Here is a 15,468-nt window from a genome sequence, read left to right as displayed (position 1 = left end):
GGACTTTGCAGAGGCACAGCACTAGTGTTACCCTTACTGCTAACGCACCTAGCAAAATTGATGGGGCAGCCTCGGGAACTGCGCCAAGGAGGACCAGAGCAACATGCATGATGCTTTATTGGCTGCATGTCTACGGCTGCTGGGGGGGATGTCAGCAAGCCAGGGTGCATGCGTGTTACTGGTCTCAGCAGCCAAGCCGTGATAGGAACTGATCCTGTCTGCTGAAACCCCCAGGGGGGCGACTTTTCCCCAGTGGAAGAAACCCGGAGCAGGTGAGCAGAGTGGCGGTGGCTGACCCCTCATGGGCATGAGGAAGGGGGATTTCTTCTGGTCTCCCCATTGCTGAGGTGGTGCACAGGAGTCGATCACAGTATTGCCTGCTGTCCCTTTGCATGACTGCAACTCCGGGCAGAGCTTGGCTCCCAACCATTACAAAGTCATCAAGGGAAGTGAAACTCTTTTGGTATTGCACTTATGAGGCATGTATACCATAAAAAATGTTTCTAAAGCTTCTTCTCGTAAAGGAGAGCCAACCCTCCCCACTCCTTTACAGCCCCTTACCTTGTATTCATTATGAAAGCATTTGTCTTTAGGAACAGACAGTTCTCACATGAATGTGTAGGCAAGAGAAAACAAGTACAGCACCTATTTCTGTAGAAGAATATATTATTTAGCAGATCAATTTAAAAGTTAAAAAAGTCTGTACATCTTTGAAGGTTTTTCTTGTTGTTGCTTTTTGCATCCACAAGGATAAAACTATGCTTGCACAGTGGTATCAACTTTGTGCTCCCTTCTTTGCTCGTGCTGAAGGATCCCGTGATGTCTAGCTGTAGCAGGCCACAAAGCGATCCTGCAAACTCACTAAGGTTTCTTCTGATTTCTTCTAGCGTAGAAAACAAAACAAAACAAAAACTTCATCCGCTATGCTGGGCTTCTGAATGTACTGTGAACACTATAAAATTCAGAGACTAATACAGAGAAATGTGTCATTAGGGCCTACTAGGCAAACAAAAATATATGCCAGGACCCTTGTCAGAATATAAGCATCTGTTAAGCTATGCTGTAATTAGCAGACTGCTGTACACATACATATATAGTACCTTGACTAAAACAACTTTTTCTTATTTTTGGATGCCAGTGGATCATTTTCCAGAAAAGGCTTCTTAGCTAAACTCTGCCTTGTCTCTACAGACTGTGGTCGGTGTGGTCACCAAAAAGGCAAATCTGCTGAAGATTTGAGCTGTCTGCAACCTGTGCAATATCCACAGGGGAAGACCTGCTGGGGGGGCTGCGGTGGGCATGCTGGAGTGAGGGGAGCTCTTAATGCCTGATGGTGGCAGTGCCTGTGTGAGCAGGCTGCAGGCTGTAGACAAGGCGCCCGGGCAGGCAGACGGGCAGGCAGGGCATCCGTGCCTGCCACCCCTCCGCATACATCGTCCCAGTTGACACAGTCACCATGTCTGTTTGGCAAATACAGTATTTCTCAAAACCAGAATAACCTTAGGGCTTATGTCTTTCTCAAAGTCATTTTCGTCTCACTTTTCGGTACTGCTGGTGGTCAAACTTTCACTTTTCTTTTTCTGCAACTGAAATAAAGAGCAAAACAGGATTAATACCCCTGACACACACAGTACCACTTTCCACTGCTGCTATGAGTCGAACGCTTATCCCTCCACAAGGCATGTGTGATGTTTCTTGGGAAATAATAGGCAGCAGCATGATATATCACAGGCTCCTTTTAATCCAGACAGCTCCGGATGTATGTCTTGAGTAAACAGCACTCGGTGTTTCTTGTCATCTGCCATGCAAGGCTCTAGGATTATTAACTAACTCCTCTTGTTTCAGGATATTTCTGAATTCAGGCAGATCCTATTTTCCAAAGACCTCTTGTGCCAATACACCATAATTAAAGCTCCATCAGTTTATATAAATTTTCTGTTTTGACAGCTTCTCTAAACCAGAAGTAAAATCTCAACTCAACTGGAAAGATGAATAGGACTCAGAAAGTCTGGCAATTGTATTTGAATTCTTCTTCCCTCCTCTGAAAAATGGTCCACTCTAAACTGAAGAATGTCTAAAAGGCTTTCTTCTCCTTTGTAGCTTACTGCCTTCAAAGCATGTGCTCTTTGATTAACCATCCCTAGTATTTGTGCTGCTGAGGGGCTTTTCCTCCAAAGCACTTGGGAGGAGGTGGCAGCTACACCAGAAAGCTACTATTGCCCTCATCCAGCCAAGGATCACCAAGTGAATGAATCTTCATTTCCCACATATCAAACAATATCAGCACAGCTACTGCTCTGGGGCACTTCCCAATTTATTTTAACGACAGAGTGACTGATAGTATCCTGTCTACATGATAAATTTGTTCATGTCAGAAAACCCCTACACTGTGATGCCATTTGGGATGGTTTTGTCGCCTGCCTTGGCAGGAAGAAGAAGCACTCATAGAGGTGTGCAAGGAAGGCGTGCAGGCCCAGTGTCACAGGCTGCAGGGCACTGCGGAGCCGGGCCAGCACGCTGGCTGCTGCACTGCGGACGTGGGCAGCTCCTCCCGGGGCCTGGCCTCCGTCTCTGCCCTGTCAGGCTCCTGAGGCAATGCAGAAGTGGTCGGAGATGGGAAATGTGGTTACATGTATATCCTACCTCCCCTAAGCCTTACACGTCAAAATGAGAGATGCTTTGTAAATGGTGGTCCCCACTCAGCCTGGGCCATAAAATGGCTTTATTTGTTTTGTGTTTAATCCTGCTGGGTGCAGTGTATTAGAGGGTACTTCCTCATCAAATTTCAAGCACATCCTTTATGACAGACATAAGTGGAAGCTTCTTCCCATAAAATAAACTTATACATTGGTGGCGCAGTGCCTTAAACTGCCCAACCCCAGGACATTTTGCTGCAATCTAGCCCAGGCTACCTCTTTCCCAGGGGAAGGCAGCTCCCTCCTGGAAGGAGTGTTTGGTAACACTCTCGCCTCAGGTGGTTATCTCTGGGTTTTGGTTCCTCTCTTGCAAGCAGCTCCCTTCCCACAGCCATACTTGTGTGCTGCCTGGTGGACTCTGCAAGGGCACGCTCCTGTGCACACTTACTGCTCATGGCACATGCCTTTCTCCAGACAGGTGTAATGAATGTGTTTCTCACAATTGTGATTATGTCATAAGCATTCCTACTGCTTTGGAATTAAGCTGCTATTAAATTATAATGTTTGACTTATTCAATCATAAAGTTTGCTTTATCAAAAAGATATTTAGAGCTTACCTCTTTCATAGCATCATCTATCTGTTTTAATTCCTCATAGCGGTCCCTGGATTCCCAAAGTGGCTGGAGCATCACCTCTTCCACTTCTGGGAACAGCTGGGTGAAAACAAGAGAGAGGATATCAACATTTCATTTTATATTTAACTTGCACATGCTAGAAATGGGGTGAAAGACAGGGTGTTAGCTGTACATCCCCATTTCCCTGGCTAACTAAACGTCTGTGGGAGCAAACACTGAAGCTCTGCAGGCCCCCACTTCTGCTTCTGGCCTTGGGCGACTTACCTTTGTTACTGTTTCGAACATGGGGATGAGAACGAACTTCAGGAAGCCTATCTGTGCTGTCGGCTTGGTCACTTTATCACGGTCCATGAACGGTGCTACTGGAAGCCCCTCAGATTTTTCTCGGTCGCTCTGGAACAAATCCAGAGTTAGCAAATATTAATGTTAGCTAGCAGCCTGTGAGGAGAGTAATGTACCAAGTAGCTAAAGAGCAGGAGCCTTCAGATACAGATCTCAGTGGTGTCTGAAGACAGCACAGAATAGCAATATGCTTCCCTCAGGCCAATCTACCCTGCTTTGTTGAGAGCAAGCACCTGAATAATGAGAACTCTGTTCAGTTACATCTGCACAGTACTGGCATGAAAGCGTTCGCCTCCAGGCTTACAGGACAATGAGGCCACCTGGTTCTCTTTGCAAACCCATGGGGCTTGTGAGGTAAAATATTTCTGAGCATTCAGAAAGATGGTAATGGCTTTTGCCACTCTGGAAGAGAAGGAATAGGTCTTTGATTTCCTCATTATTCTCCAGAGAGTGACTATTTTGGGGTATTCACCAGAAATTACATATTCTTCTTTAGTAATGATTAAAACTAGTTCTGGCTAGCTGGGTCAATGAAGAACAGTTCCATTGACTGCAATGAGTCTACCACTTAACTCACTGTTTGTTTCTATGTGGGTTCATGTACAAGGAGGTCACAGACTGTGTCCGCAAAAAAGATATCCTGTAGCAAACTCTCAGTTATTGGGTCTTTTGGCACATAGTGCTTTTGCTGGTTGGCCAAAACAGTAAGGCACACAGATACTGTAATTTTCAGTAAAAAGCTGCAGATGCAGTGAGCGAGGATTGTTTCTGACACATCATCCGAGGTGTCTGTCTCTTGTGAGAAGCCCTCCTCAGCATGCACCCTACCAAGGTAAGGTATAGACAAAACACACAAGAAAGCTCTGGCATCTCCTCCTCGGAGCACTGTGGCTGTGTGTCTCTTGAGATCCCACTGATGCAGCATGTACACGCTGCTCAGGAGTCCATGTGCCGGAGGCAGCTGAGGGCTGCTCTTCAGGGATCCTCTTTTAAGCAATCAGAAGCTGTCCAGCTGGGAATCCACAGAGGAGCAATGGTCTGGGGGGGCTTCAAGTCTGATTTTGCGCACCTCAGCAAGTCATCTGCTTTCTCTTTAGGCAAATGTTCACACACAGTGAAAATTATCTAAACTAGTTCCTGTGTGATATTTCATATCATTTACTTAACAACTTTCTCTTGCCATTTCTCTTGCCCTTTTGGCTTAAAAATCATTTATACGTCAAACAAACTTGCAAGGCAGCCACTTTTCAGACAACAAGCATCAGTCTGCTGGCATTAGGATTTCTAGGTTGCTATTGTCTTTCATCTGCAAATTACAGTCTACTGCATTCACTTGCTTTCTGAACAGCTTTTCTTGCTCACATCCGTTTCCTGCTTTCTGTGAAAGAAGCCTTTCCATCCTAGAGCTAGACTGGGCTGTCAGACAGCAGAGCTGTAGCTGTAGGTAAGGTGGGGTTCAGGAAAAGCAGCAATTTGTGCAACTGCATCTCTCTCTCTCATTCTTACCTGCATAAAGTATTCCTCTAGTAAGCAATCTACCCAAGGCTCTGCTACTTCCATCGGGCGGACTTCATTGGAGATATCACAGCATTTTATCAGTACCATCTTCAGCTGAAAGAGGATAATACTTCAATACTGAAGTCTTATTGCCAGCCCTTTTCCCTCTACCCAGAACCTGTGTCTTTATACTGCAATGGGAGGCAATGTTTTCAAACAGAAAGGACAGTTTTAGGATTAAATCAGAGGTCTTAAATGATCTGGATCCTTTTCAACTTATCCCCTCTGTGCCTCGGTTTCCCTATCTGTAGCACTGGGATGTGCCACAGTGGGATGTGCCACAGTGGGATGTGCGCTTATCTGCTGCATGAAGAGATTTAGCCACAAATGACCATGAAGTTGTTTGTGGAGCGCTAAGGGGCAGCTGAGAAGAGGCTTCCCTGGATGCCAAAGATGACTGGATTAGGAAGTAGGGGAGACTAAGGTTTGTACTCTTGTGGGTCCTTTTTGCCCCACAGTAATGGACAATAAGAATTTGTATCCTGACAGAGTAAATATTTTTTTTTTCTTGATGGGACTCTAGGATTTCTAAAGCCGGAATAATCTATTTTATATAAAGCACTTTTAAATTTCAGTCATTTTTGGTGTGGCAGAGGATGTAAGAAGGATTAATTTATATAATATATGTTGAATCTTGGTTTTTAAACACATTTTAATCTACAAGCTTTCACACTCTGCACAAAAAAAAATAATATACAAAACCTCCTTACACATGTCATGTGCTCTTCATTTGAATAATCAAAATTTTCCATTTTCTCCTTGAAAGAATCCAGTATTTCTGCATGTCTCGCCATGTCTGTAGCCAGGATTAACGTAATTATCCCCTAGCAAAGAAAAATATGTTCACATATTAACTTGATATTCTTTACAAAGTCTACTATTGCAGAGCAAAGTAGAGTCTTTCTTACACACAAAAAGACTCAGATGCATTATATTGTTAACACTGAAAGGGGAAGTTTTTGACTTGAAACTGCCAAGCAAACTGGAATAGGATTGTAAAGAGTTCATGGTATATGAAGATCACGGCTGGATCAATCTGTAACACTGGTGTTGTATTCCAGGGGCATTGAGACTTTTCCTTTTTTGATTGACTAATTGTGGAAAAAAAACCTGTACAACAGGATGTTAGAAGCCGCACTCTGTTTGCCAAGATCCGCTTTTGGCTCCTTGGAAAGCACTATAGGTTTTGCTGCTGACTCTTAGTGTCCCTAAGAAGAGACAAAGATCAACAGATGTGGATGTCCTCTGTGCTCATCCTCTTTGGATTAAGGGCTTTGAAATACCCAGATGCAGCCAATGTGTTAGGAGCTCTGTATCCTCCTGCTTGGCAGATTTTATGATGAGAAAACATGGTTAATTTGAAGCTGCAGTTTTTCATACAGTTCTATCCATTTTGGGCCCAAGCCTGCTTCGTGTGCACTGTCAGAATCAGTAACTCCAACCAGACTGGTAACTGAGCCCTTACACTGGTCTGCTTTTTCATTTGGTGTGTAAGGAAGGTGTAACACGGAAACTAAGACTGCATTTTGGCCCTTAGTGCTCTAATGGGAATTGTAGCATTGTTCACTGTCTCAGAGATAACTGTAACGACTCCCAGTCCACTAGAGCCTCTTCCAAAAGTACAAGTGCTCTGCTGTTGTAAATATTTTCCCATTTTGAAGCCCCTCTTAAAATTAATACAATGCTCTCTTAGAGCATAAAATTCTGCCATGAGAGCTTAATCCTTTCCCAGTCAGCTAATTGGCTCCTTCAATAATACAACTATCTACCCCCAAAATGTCATAGGCTTTAATAGTCAGGATGTACTCATTATTTCTCAGCAAGGGAGTGCTGGTGTGGAAATTTTCCAAGAATCCCTCTTGGATCCTTCCAGCGTGAGGGGCTTTTTCAGTCCTACCCTCTAGGGGGAATGATTCACTTGCATTGTACAGCAGGGAAGTATGTGCGTACTTATATCTTCAGGAACAGTTTGTACGACACAGATGGGAGCAGCATTCATACCTGTCTTATCTGTTTGAATTGGTCCTGGTCGACATTGGAGAAAATGTTGTATTCTGGCTGGGAAATGATCTGAAAAGCCACAGCACAGTGGTGGTTCTCCAGCGGGGAGATGTCATTGTAGCGTACTGCAAGCTCAGTTCGTGCATTTATCTGATAGCTGATGTGAACAAAAACAATGAGAACTCCTCCAGACACACACCAGCTGCTCTAAACCATGCTGCTTACTTTTATTTACATTATTTTCAATACTTATTCAATTAGCTGCAGTTTGTTTTTTGATTGTTAGTACTAAATCGGATTTTTGGAGAAGATAGATATTACTCTAATATCATCTCAGGCACTATTCCCCTGTAGCAATTTTTTTTTTTAATTTAGCAAGTCTCTGTAGCTTAAAATGACATAGAACAAACACAGAAGGAATTGTCTGGGCCTTATTCAACCACCATTTACCATCAGTGAGAAATTCTCACCGATCCCAGCCAGAATTGGGTTCTGCCCTTATTTAATGAATGGCTACAAATAAATTAGATTATCTCGCTCACTTTTTCACACACACATACAAGCGCACAAAAGTGTCCATGAGTCAACAACTCTAATTTCCCCACATGATAATAAATCGAATAATATGCACATAATGATTTATAATTATGAAATAATATGTAAGTTAAATCACTTTGCATTTTAGTACAATTATTCCATTTCAGTCAATGGAGCTTCAATCATTTGTGGCCCCTCTCTCAGATGTAAAACAATTTACCTTGTTTTCTGAGGAGTGGGGAAGGAGTTGGAACAGAAATCTGAAAAAGCATTCTCCTTACAAAGCCAAGGACAGCTGGCAACCCCAGCCCAGACCTGAGTTTTCTGCAGGCAGTTCTGCCTTGGCCCACGTGTGAGTGAACAGCAGGGCCTTGGGGGAAGGTCATGGTCAGCTCAAGTTGTGAGAAGGAATATCTGATCTACCAAAAATGCCAGCTGATATTACCTTCCCAATATATTTTCAGGGAAGAGCAGGCAAGAGACAGACTTACGTATTATTATAGCCCGGATGGTCCAAGTCATGGCATACCGCTGCAGTCATGAGAATCAAGATGTCAATTTGGGAAAATTTCTCCTGTAAAATACAAAACATTAATGTAGTATTATGACTTCTGCTTCCCCTGTCCCCATAAATTAAAAGAAGTGAAAAAACCACCCACATTTACTTTCTAGAGAAAGGCAAATCTGAGCAACATGAAGTATTTTTCCATAGATCAGTTTACTTCAGTCAAGAAAGAGAATTCTGCCTTCCCTTCCAGTAAACATGACTCAGATTTGCCTTTGTTGCGTTAAATAACACCAGCTCAGAGAGGGCAATTTGCTTGAAACTTGCTATTACTACAGAGATCATATAAAAGCACTGAGATATTAGTGGTCTCTTACAAGTCGTTTGAGCATCCTGATTAGTTAAGGGAGGGCTGGAAGGTAGCTTTGCTGCCATTGCATTCTGCATTAACTAAAGTTCGAAAAGAGTGAGAAAAAATTAAGTGTTGCATTCCCACAGCTTCTGAATAGGATGAACTTCCATTAAAGCAAGTTTTACTTCATACTCTTATTGGCAAGAAAATAGACTTAGGCCAGTAACTGAAGTGTTTAACTATGGAGAAGAAAGGGTTTGGGCTTTTTTTGTTTTGGGTTTTTTTTTACTGGATAAAATCTGTTTTGTACGGAAATTAAATTAATATATACACACAGGTTATCCAGCCAATGAAAATAAATTATGCCTATAGTGTTGGACAGAATACAGGCCAAATATGAATCTCACATACAGGACATGCAAGGCTTTATTTGCTCACTCAGGTGCAAGCACACATTTGGAGAAAACCTCTTGTGGGAACATTTTGTGTCACAGATGAAGACCGTATCCACAGACCATAAATCAGTAAGCTTTTAGATCTGATTCATAGGTGTTTCATGTTATCAGGGGGCCAAAAGACCTTCAGTGTACAAATTGGGGATATCCAGGAGGTGAAGGTAGCTTTCCAGCAGCCTCAGAAAGCTGTGTAGGTGCTTGGGGGCTGGGCTGGGACGGCTGAGCGGGCAGCCAGAGGTGGAAATGCAGCACCTCTCTTCCTCTTCCCAGGGACTGAACAAGTGCCGCTACTGCAAAGCTCATCACTTGCTAGCAAGCTGGTGGCCTGTTCTGCCAGAAAAGTGGCACAGGTGTCGTGGTGCTCAGTGGATGAACAGGTGCCTTATGATGGAAATGGAGCGATACTATTGAGGTGGGGGCATACCTGGAGGCTGCAGAGTGAGATCATGCTGTACATCATCTGGGTCACGCAGAAGCAGTGCCGGAAATTATGAAAGGGGTTGTTTCTGTAATTGTCATGAATACACAGCTGCAGAGAGAGGGAATGAAGCAGTCAGAGACAGGAGAGCTTTCTTTGTAACAACATGATTACATACGCTTCACAGCCTCCCTGGAAGCACTGTACATCCCTACGGGAGTCCTATGGAGCCAGGTATTATTTTCTGCTAGGACAGAGTGACAGCACAAGGATCTCTGCCTTCCTGGGGGAGGGTGAGAGATTACTGTCAAGAATTTGTCAGCAGGTAAAGCTCATAGCAACTTCTCTCTCATACCAGCTAGCCATGGGTAAACATCCCAGCACAGCTTCAAGTGCATCTCAGTCTTGAGATAGGACTCTGTGCTCTCATCCTGAATTTGTATTTGAAACTGTGCAGTGGTTAAACCCTGACGTTCAGGTGTGTAAAGAACTCAGAGTACATCCCCATTCCCCTCTCTTGCTGAATACAAATTGCAGCTTTGAAATCTTGAAGGCTGAAATGTAGTTGTTATTTCATTTGCAGATGCTCAGAGGTGGCACTTTGGGATGTGTTGCTTGGCAAAGTAAAGATGTGAATGTACATCCACTAGCATACCTGTGTGGATTTCCTGCGCTAGGCAGCATGAGAGGGATTTAGCCATGCAGACACATGGGAATGATTTTTGTGTGTTTTAACATTCTACAGATCCTGGCTATGTGCCCTCATTACCATTGCAAGCTAAAGCTTTTTTTTTCCATGTGTTCTCCCTACTGTCAGCCAGGCTGGCTGAGCGAAGCTGGCACAGCTGGGTTAACACATGCCACAGTCATTCTTCCAATGCACTGGACAGCCTTTGGTATCCTGTCCTGCACAAAAGAGCCAAGCAGCAGCAGCACTGCTGGACCCCTTCTACTGAAGCCTCCGTAGTGTGGACCCTAGAGAGCCCTTATGCACATGCTTCAATTACTGAGCCTGAATTAATGACACGGGTGGAATTTGTGTCCCCTTTTCGAGCTAAAAAGTGAATTTACTTCAAGAGTCCTCAAGCCCCATCAGGATCAAGCCCTTCAACTTGGGAACTGTCTTCTAGGAAGCCTCAAAGCTCTAGATGAACTATGGAGTTCCAATGCTTATACAACATTTGGGGACTTTGTTGTAAAACCTGAAAAGACTATTCTGCAGCAAACACTTTAGAAATATAATACATTATTTTAAAATTAATAACTAATGGCACAATATGGTTGACAGCCAGTCTCACAGGTGGCAGGCAGTATCTCACAGTCTCCACATGGACACCTTGGTCATGCCTGGGCACCATACAAAAACATACAGAGGTAAGATATACATCCAGCAGTGGAACCCAGAGCATCCCAGGGGATTCCTGACTCAGAGCACTAAAGGGCTGGAGTGACTGGGTTGTATTAGTCATTCTTTCCTCCCCTTTCTACAACATTTCTGTAGCCAGTGGATGTGGGAGCAAGAAAGGAAGCATATGCATAGAGGTGGCTTTTTCTCACCCACTTAAGTTCAAACTGGTGCCCATACTGTGCCTGGGGAAGTATCATGGTTTGAAGCAGAGACCTCGGGGCTTTTTTTAATCATCATTCTTTCTCCGAAGCTGACGCTTAAGAAAGGAAATCCCACCCTGTCTCACCTTTGTAGAAAATACATAATAAATTCCCCTCGTTGTTGAGAATGAGGCTATCTTAGATGCTAGTGGTAACAAATTACTTGGAGATACAAGCTAAGAGGAGGCTGCCTGCAGTAACGCGTGTGGGTGGCATGTTGGTGTATGTTGACATATCACCTTGTTTCCCATGTTTTCAGGCTGTGAGGCAGGTGGAGGAAATTTTCTGTTTTATCTGCTCTGTGTTAGCCTTGATTGTATTGTGTTTCATCCCACCCCTTCTGTTCAGCTGCTTCCTAAGGTCAACACCACTGAGCTTCTCATCTGCCTTCTTTGGGGAGAGATTTCCTAGGTCTCGATCATGTTTTATATCTCCTTTAACGTAGTCATACCGTTTTTCTAAAAAGACTTAGCCAGTCCTAGGCATAAATTCCAGGTAAGCCTTATGCTTTCTATGGACACGTGGTAATATCAGTCTGTTTTAACCCTTATTTCAGTCTCTGATCAGCCTAATGCCTTGTCAGCTTCAGCTGGCAGCGGCACACCAAGTAGTGACAGTCACTGTCCTGCGTACACCCAGGGTACGTCTGTGTAAGCCCCGGTGATTTTTGCCCTTGCTGTACTTCATGGTATGATGAATCCAGTGTTTCATTTTGCATTTTATAGTCACCTTCTGAATTTGTGGAATTTGCTCAGGCCTCTCTGGGAGTCTACATCAATCATGTAAACAGGTTCCTTCTATTCTGTCCATACTGTTCGGGTAATTACAAGAGATTAGTGAGATATAATTCTTCGCTACAGGAATCATATGAAACATCGGTATAAAGAACTTCACATCATGATGTTTTTAATTATTCTTTCAATCTATTTGTCAGGTAGAGACGTAAATTTTTCTAACCATAATTCTTCAGGGTATCCCTAGATCCTTTATAAAAATGGGTAAAGTATTTACTGTTCTGCGGTCCTCTAGGAACATGACGGGTTTTTCTGAGAAAGCCAATATATTATTCTGCTTTTTAGAAAATTCTTTCTTATGCTCTCCCTTAGACCTGTTAATTTATTGATTTTTAAATACTCCAGTGTTTCTTCTTCAGACATGTTAGTTTTGGTATGGTCTCATCTTTATCATGTCTTGCATCTCTGCGACATTCTCAGCATTAGAAATCAAGACAAAGAAAGTTATTTTACTTCTCAGCCATTCCTTTTTCTTCCTTCCTTGTTCTTTTACTCCCTGTGATTTGGGACATCTAATGACTATTGTACATACTGGCTTCTTTTTGGCCATATCTGGACACTTGTCTCCATTTACAGTAAGTAGCAAGAGCATTCACCAGAAATGAATGGCTTTCAGTAACAGAAAGCTCAGCAAACAAATGTAAAACAATTAAAAAACGGTCATCTGTTACCACACAAAAATTCGCTGACATACTTAAATTTTAATAATTTATCTAGATTGACTGCTTTTAGTGGGATTACTCATGTGAGACAGGTTAATTCAATGACTAAATGTTTTGTTTATTGATCTTTTAATTTGAAAAATTGCAAATATCAGGAATTTGAAATACTTACTAGCCACCTCTTTAATGTGATAGGATTGATGTTGAAGTCTTTTACCAACCCAAGATCATGGTACATATGCTCCAAACAACTCAGCATCTGCAGCCAGGAACACATAGGTTATTGGCTTGGTAAATATCACTTTACTTTACGATACATTGCAGAGTGAATTTCGTCCTTGCAAGTATTGAATAATTGCAGAGCCCTCTTCTTAAGATGAAAGAAAGATGTTCAAAGATTGCCTGATTAAAGACAGTGCAAAAGGGGAGACAGAGAGGTTCTGAAAGCTTTTTGAAGTAGACAGATTGCTGTTGACTTCATAGGTTTTGTGCAGGGCTTTGAATCATACCAACTCGCTTTAGTAATTGTGATTCATGCGTATCATAGAAATTTCTTCTCACAAAAAAGTATTGCCATTTTTCTAATTCAGCTGGGATATGGTCTAATGCTTAATGAAATCAGTGGGAGTTTTTCCACCGACTCCAAAGGCCCTAGCTCTACAGAAATGAATCAGGCCCTAGTTGTACAGAAAACGACAGCAGAAAATAAGAGATACTTAAAGAAACGTTTATTCTAGATACATGTCAATATCAACATCTTCTTCCTTTATGACTTCTTGTGGGTTCCTAACTCCACTACCTTAAGTCAGACTTCTTGTTTAACAAAAGATCTCCCATTATAACCCTAGAAAACTGCAGCAGGTTTGTGTCCATCCGCTCCTGTAAACTGTAACTATGAAACCCAATAGCTGAAATGCAAAGGCAGGCTGCTTTTTTGAGACCACACCTGCTCCAAGGTAGGAAGGGGGATGCAGATAGTTTAGCACTACCACTCCCAGTTAATCTTCTGGGTTTGAAAATATTGTGAAAGAAAGGTATTGATAATCTGATGTGTCTGGGCACTTAACAGGAGCCACCAGTCAGAAATAAACAGAATTCCAGGAGTTCAGGAGTTTATGTGTCTGCATTCCCATTTCTGAAGGCAAAATCTGCACGGGATGAAACGTAGCCATTATATTAGCAGGTGAAGTTTTTAGACTGCAGACTGATCCAGGGGTATTAACATGATGAGTGTAATGTCACAAATATGGCCTTGGAGACATTTTTAGTTAGGTTTCTGTTATTTAGGCTCTTAAAACCTCTCCAGAAGAATGATTTCATCTAATGAAACTTTATATTTATCCAGGGAATATACATAGTTCATGCAGTAACAAGGGGGCTGGTTTTGAGTCATCGGAACAGGAAGAAAGCGACTTTCCTGCCAGACTTGAGGGAAAATGTCATGAGCTGAATTGTGCTCAGATCGTACGGAGAGCATTTTGCTGTAGACCACCTTGTCTTGTTCCTAGTCCCTGAAGTAGAATATATGTTTTGCAGTAGTTTCAAAAAAGACTTTCTAGGACAATAAACTTGATCTGGAAGGGCTGAATTACCCTCAGAAATGCCTGCCTCCTTCCAGCGGTGGCCAAGAAAGCTTTGGGTGAGTGGCAGGGTGACTCTGAGTCCCAGAGCCCCTGCCTCTGAACACATGAGAACCTCAGTTTTCATTTTTAGCTTTCTTGGTGAACAGCAAAAGCTTGAATATTGGACTCTTCTAAGGCTTGAAAGTGAGTGGGCATTTGAGAAAAAAACCCACAAGCTTGCTGCATAGCTCTGTTTACTGCGATGCTGTAGAGCACATTATTAATTTGCTTACAGAAGACTACGGTTTATAACCCACCTGCCCCGCATTGAGCATGTGGGCAAACGATCGTTACTAAACAAGCATTGACAGAATTGAAGTATTCTCTGTCAACATAAACCAGAGCTAAAAGGGTGAGATAAACCCATATGGTGCTCAGCTCACTAGAGCTTGTGTAGTATCTTATTTCTGAGCAGCACTCCTCCTTGCAGGGCATGTCTAACTTCTGCACCCTCTCATTAGTCTTGTTCACGCCACCATATAGAGTTTCCTAGTACTCTGAACGAGTTACTGTGCTAAAATACTACGCCTCAGCACACAAGAATCCATGGATGATGGTATGTCTCTCTCCCTATTCTTTCTTAATAGTCAGCACAACAATGAGGCAACAGTGTTACGCTCCACCTGGCAGGTCATAATTCTCTCTTGCTGTAAAGACCTGACAGGCGTTCAAAAGCTGGGCGTGAGCCATTTTGCCTGAGCAGTTGTATGGCCGCGGTACAGAGAAAAGGGGCTGGAGAGGGAGCAGTAACTGCAGAGCACCAGCCTCAGCTTGGCACGGACCACACAAGGAAAGCTCTGCCGGCCTCTGCAAATTGGAGATGGACCTAAAGCCACCAGAGAGTCCTTCTGTTATTCTACCAGCCAGATGAAATATCCTGAAGGGAATATGCTGTTCCTATGGGTGCAGTATGAGGTATTTTTCCTTGTCATGTTGATCTACAAGTGCTGAGCCAGAATGACTCTTGTATGCACAACACCTACATCTGATTGAGAAGGTAATTAAGGTGATTACTGCTGGGGGTGCTGCTAGAACTACCCAATCATTCCCTTGGGAAAAACCCAACACTAAAACCCTAGTTTAGTCCTGCCCTCCCTTACATTTTCCCTAGGTGAGATTTTCTTGTATTTGCTTAATCTAGATTTTCATTACATCATAAGCTGTCCATTACAGAAACATCCTTCTCCTTCATGTTTCTGCAAATGTTTACACATGGGCCTTCCAGAACCTTCTGCAGTACAAGTGATGAACAAAGTATAATGCCAATAGCAATAAGAAAAATGAGAAAATGAAGCAATAAGAAATACTAATAGGAAACACTAATAGGCATGCATGCAGCTTTGC

At 42.8% G+C, this 15,468-nt stretch overlaps 1 protein-coding gene across 2 annotated transcripts in view; it reads right to left on the bottom strand.

The window, feature by feature from the left end:
- Window positions 1-654: 654 nt before the first annotated feature.
- Window positions 655-15,468, bottom strand: part of PDE9A (phosphodiesterase 9A) — a 29,323-nt gene continuing 14,509 nt past the window's right edge. For both annotated transcript variants that reach the window (XM_064468481.1, XM_009509622.2), the window contains 9 exons: window positions 12,675-12,761; window positions 9,445-9,549; window positions 8,200-8,282; window positions 7,172-7,328; window positions 5,881-5,994; window positions 5,120-5,224; window positions 3,536-3,664; window positions 3,254-3,349; window positions 655-1,586 (listed from right to left, as the gene is read on the bottom strand). In XM_064468481.1, coding sequence (XP_064324551.1) covers window positions 1,536-1,586; window positions 3,254-3,349; window positions 3,536-3,664; window positions 5,120-5,224; window positions 5,881-5,994; window positions 7,172-7,328; window positions 8,200-8,282; window positions 9,445-9,549; window positions 12,675-12,761 — 927 coding nt within the window. In that variant the 3' untranslated portion in view covers window positions 655-1,535. The remainder of the gene's footprint in view (window positions 1,587-3,253; window positions 3,350-3,535; window positions 3,665-5,119; window positions 5,225-5,880; window positions 5,995-7,171; window positions 7,329-8,199; window positions 8,283-9,444; window positions 9,550-12,674; window positions 12,762-15,468) is intronic.

Source organism: Phalacrocorax carbo, chromosome 1 (genome assembly GCF_963921805.1).
Source record: "Phalacrocorax carbo chromosome 1, bPhaCar2.1, whole genome shotgun sequence".
Lineage (NCBI taxonomy): Eukaryota > Metazoa > Chordata > Aves > Suliformes > Phalacrocoracidae > Phalacrocorax > Phalacrocorax carbo.
This window is presented reverse-complemented; position numbering and strand designations above follow the sequence as displayed.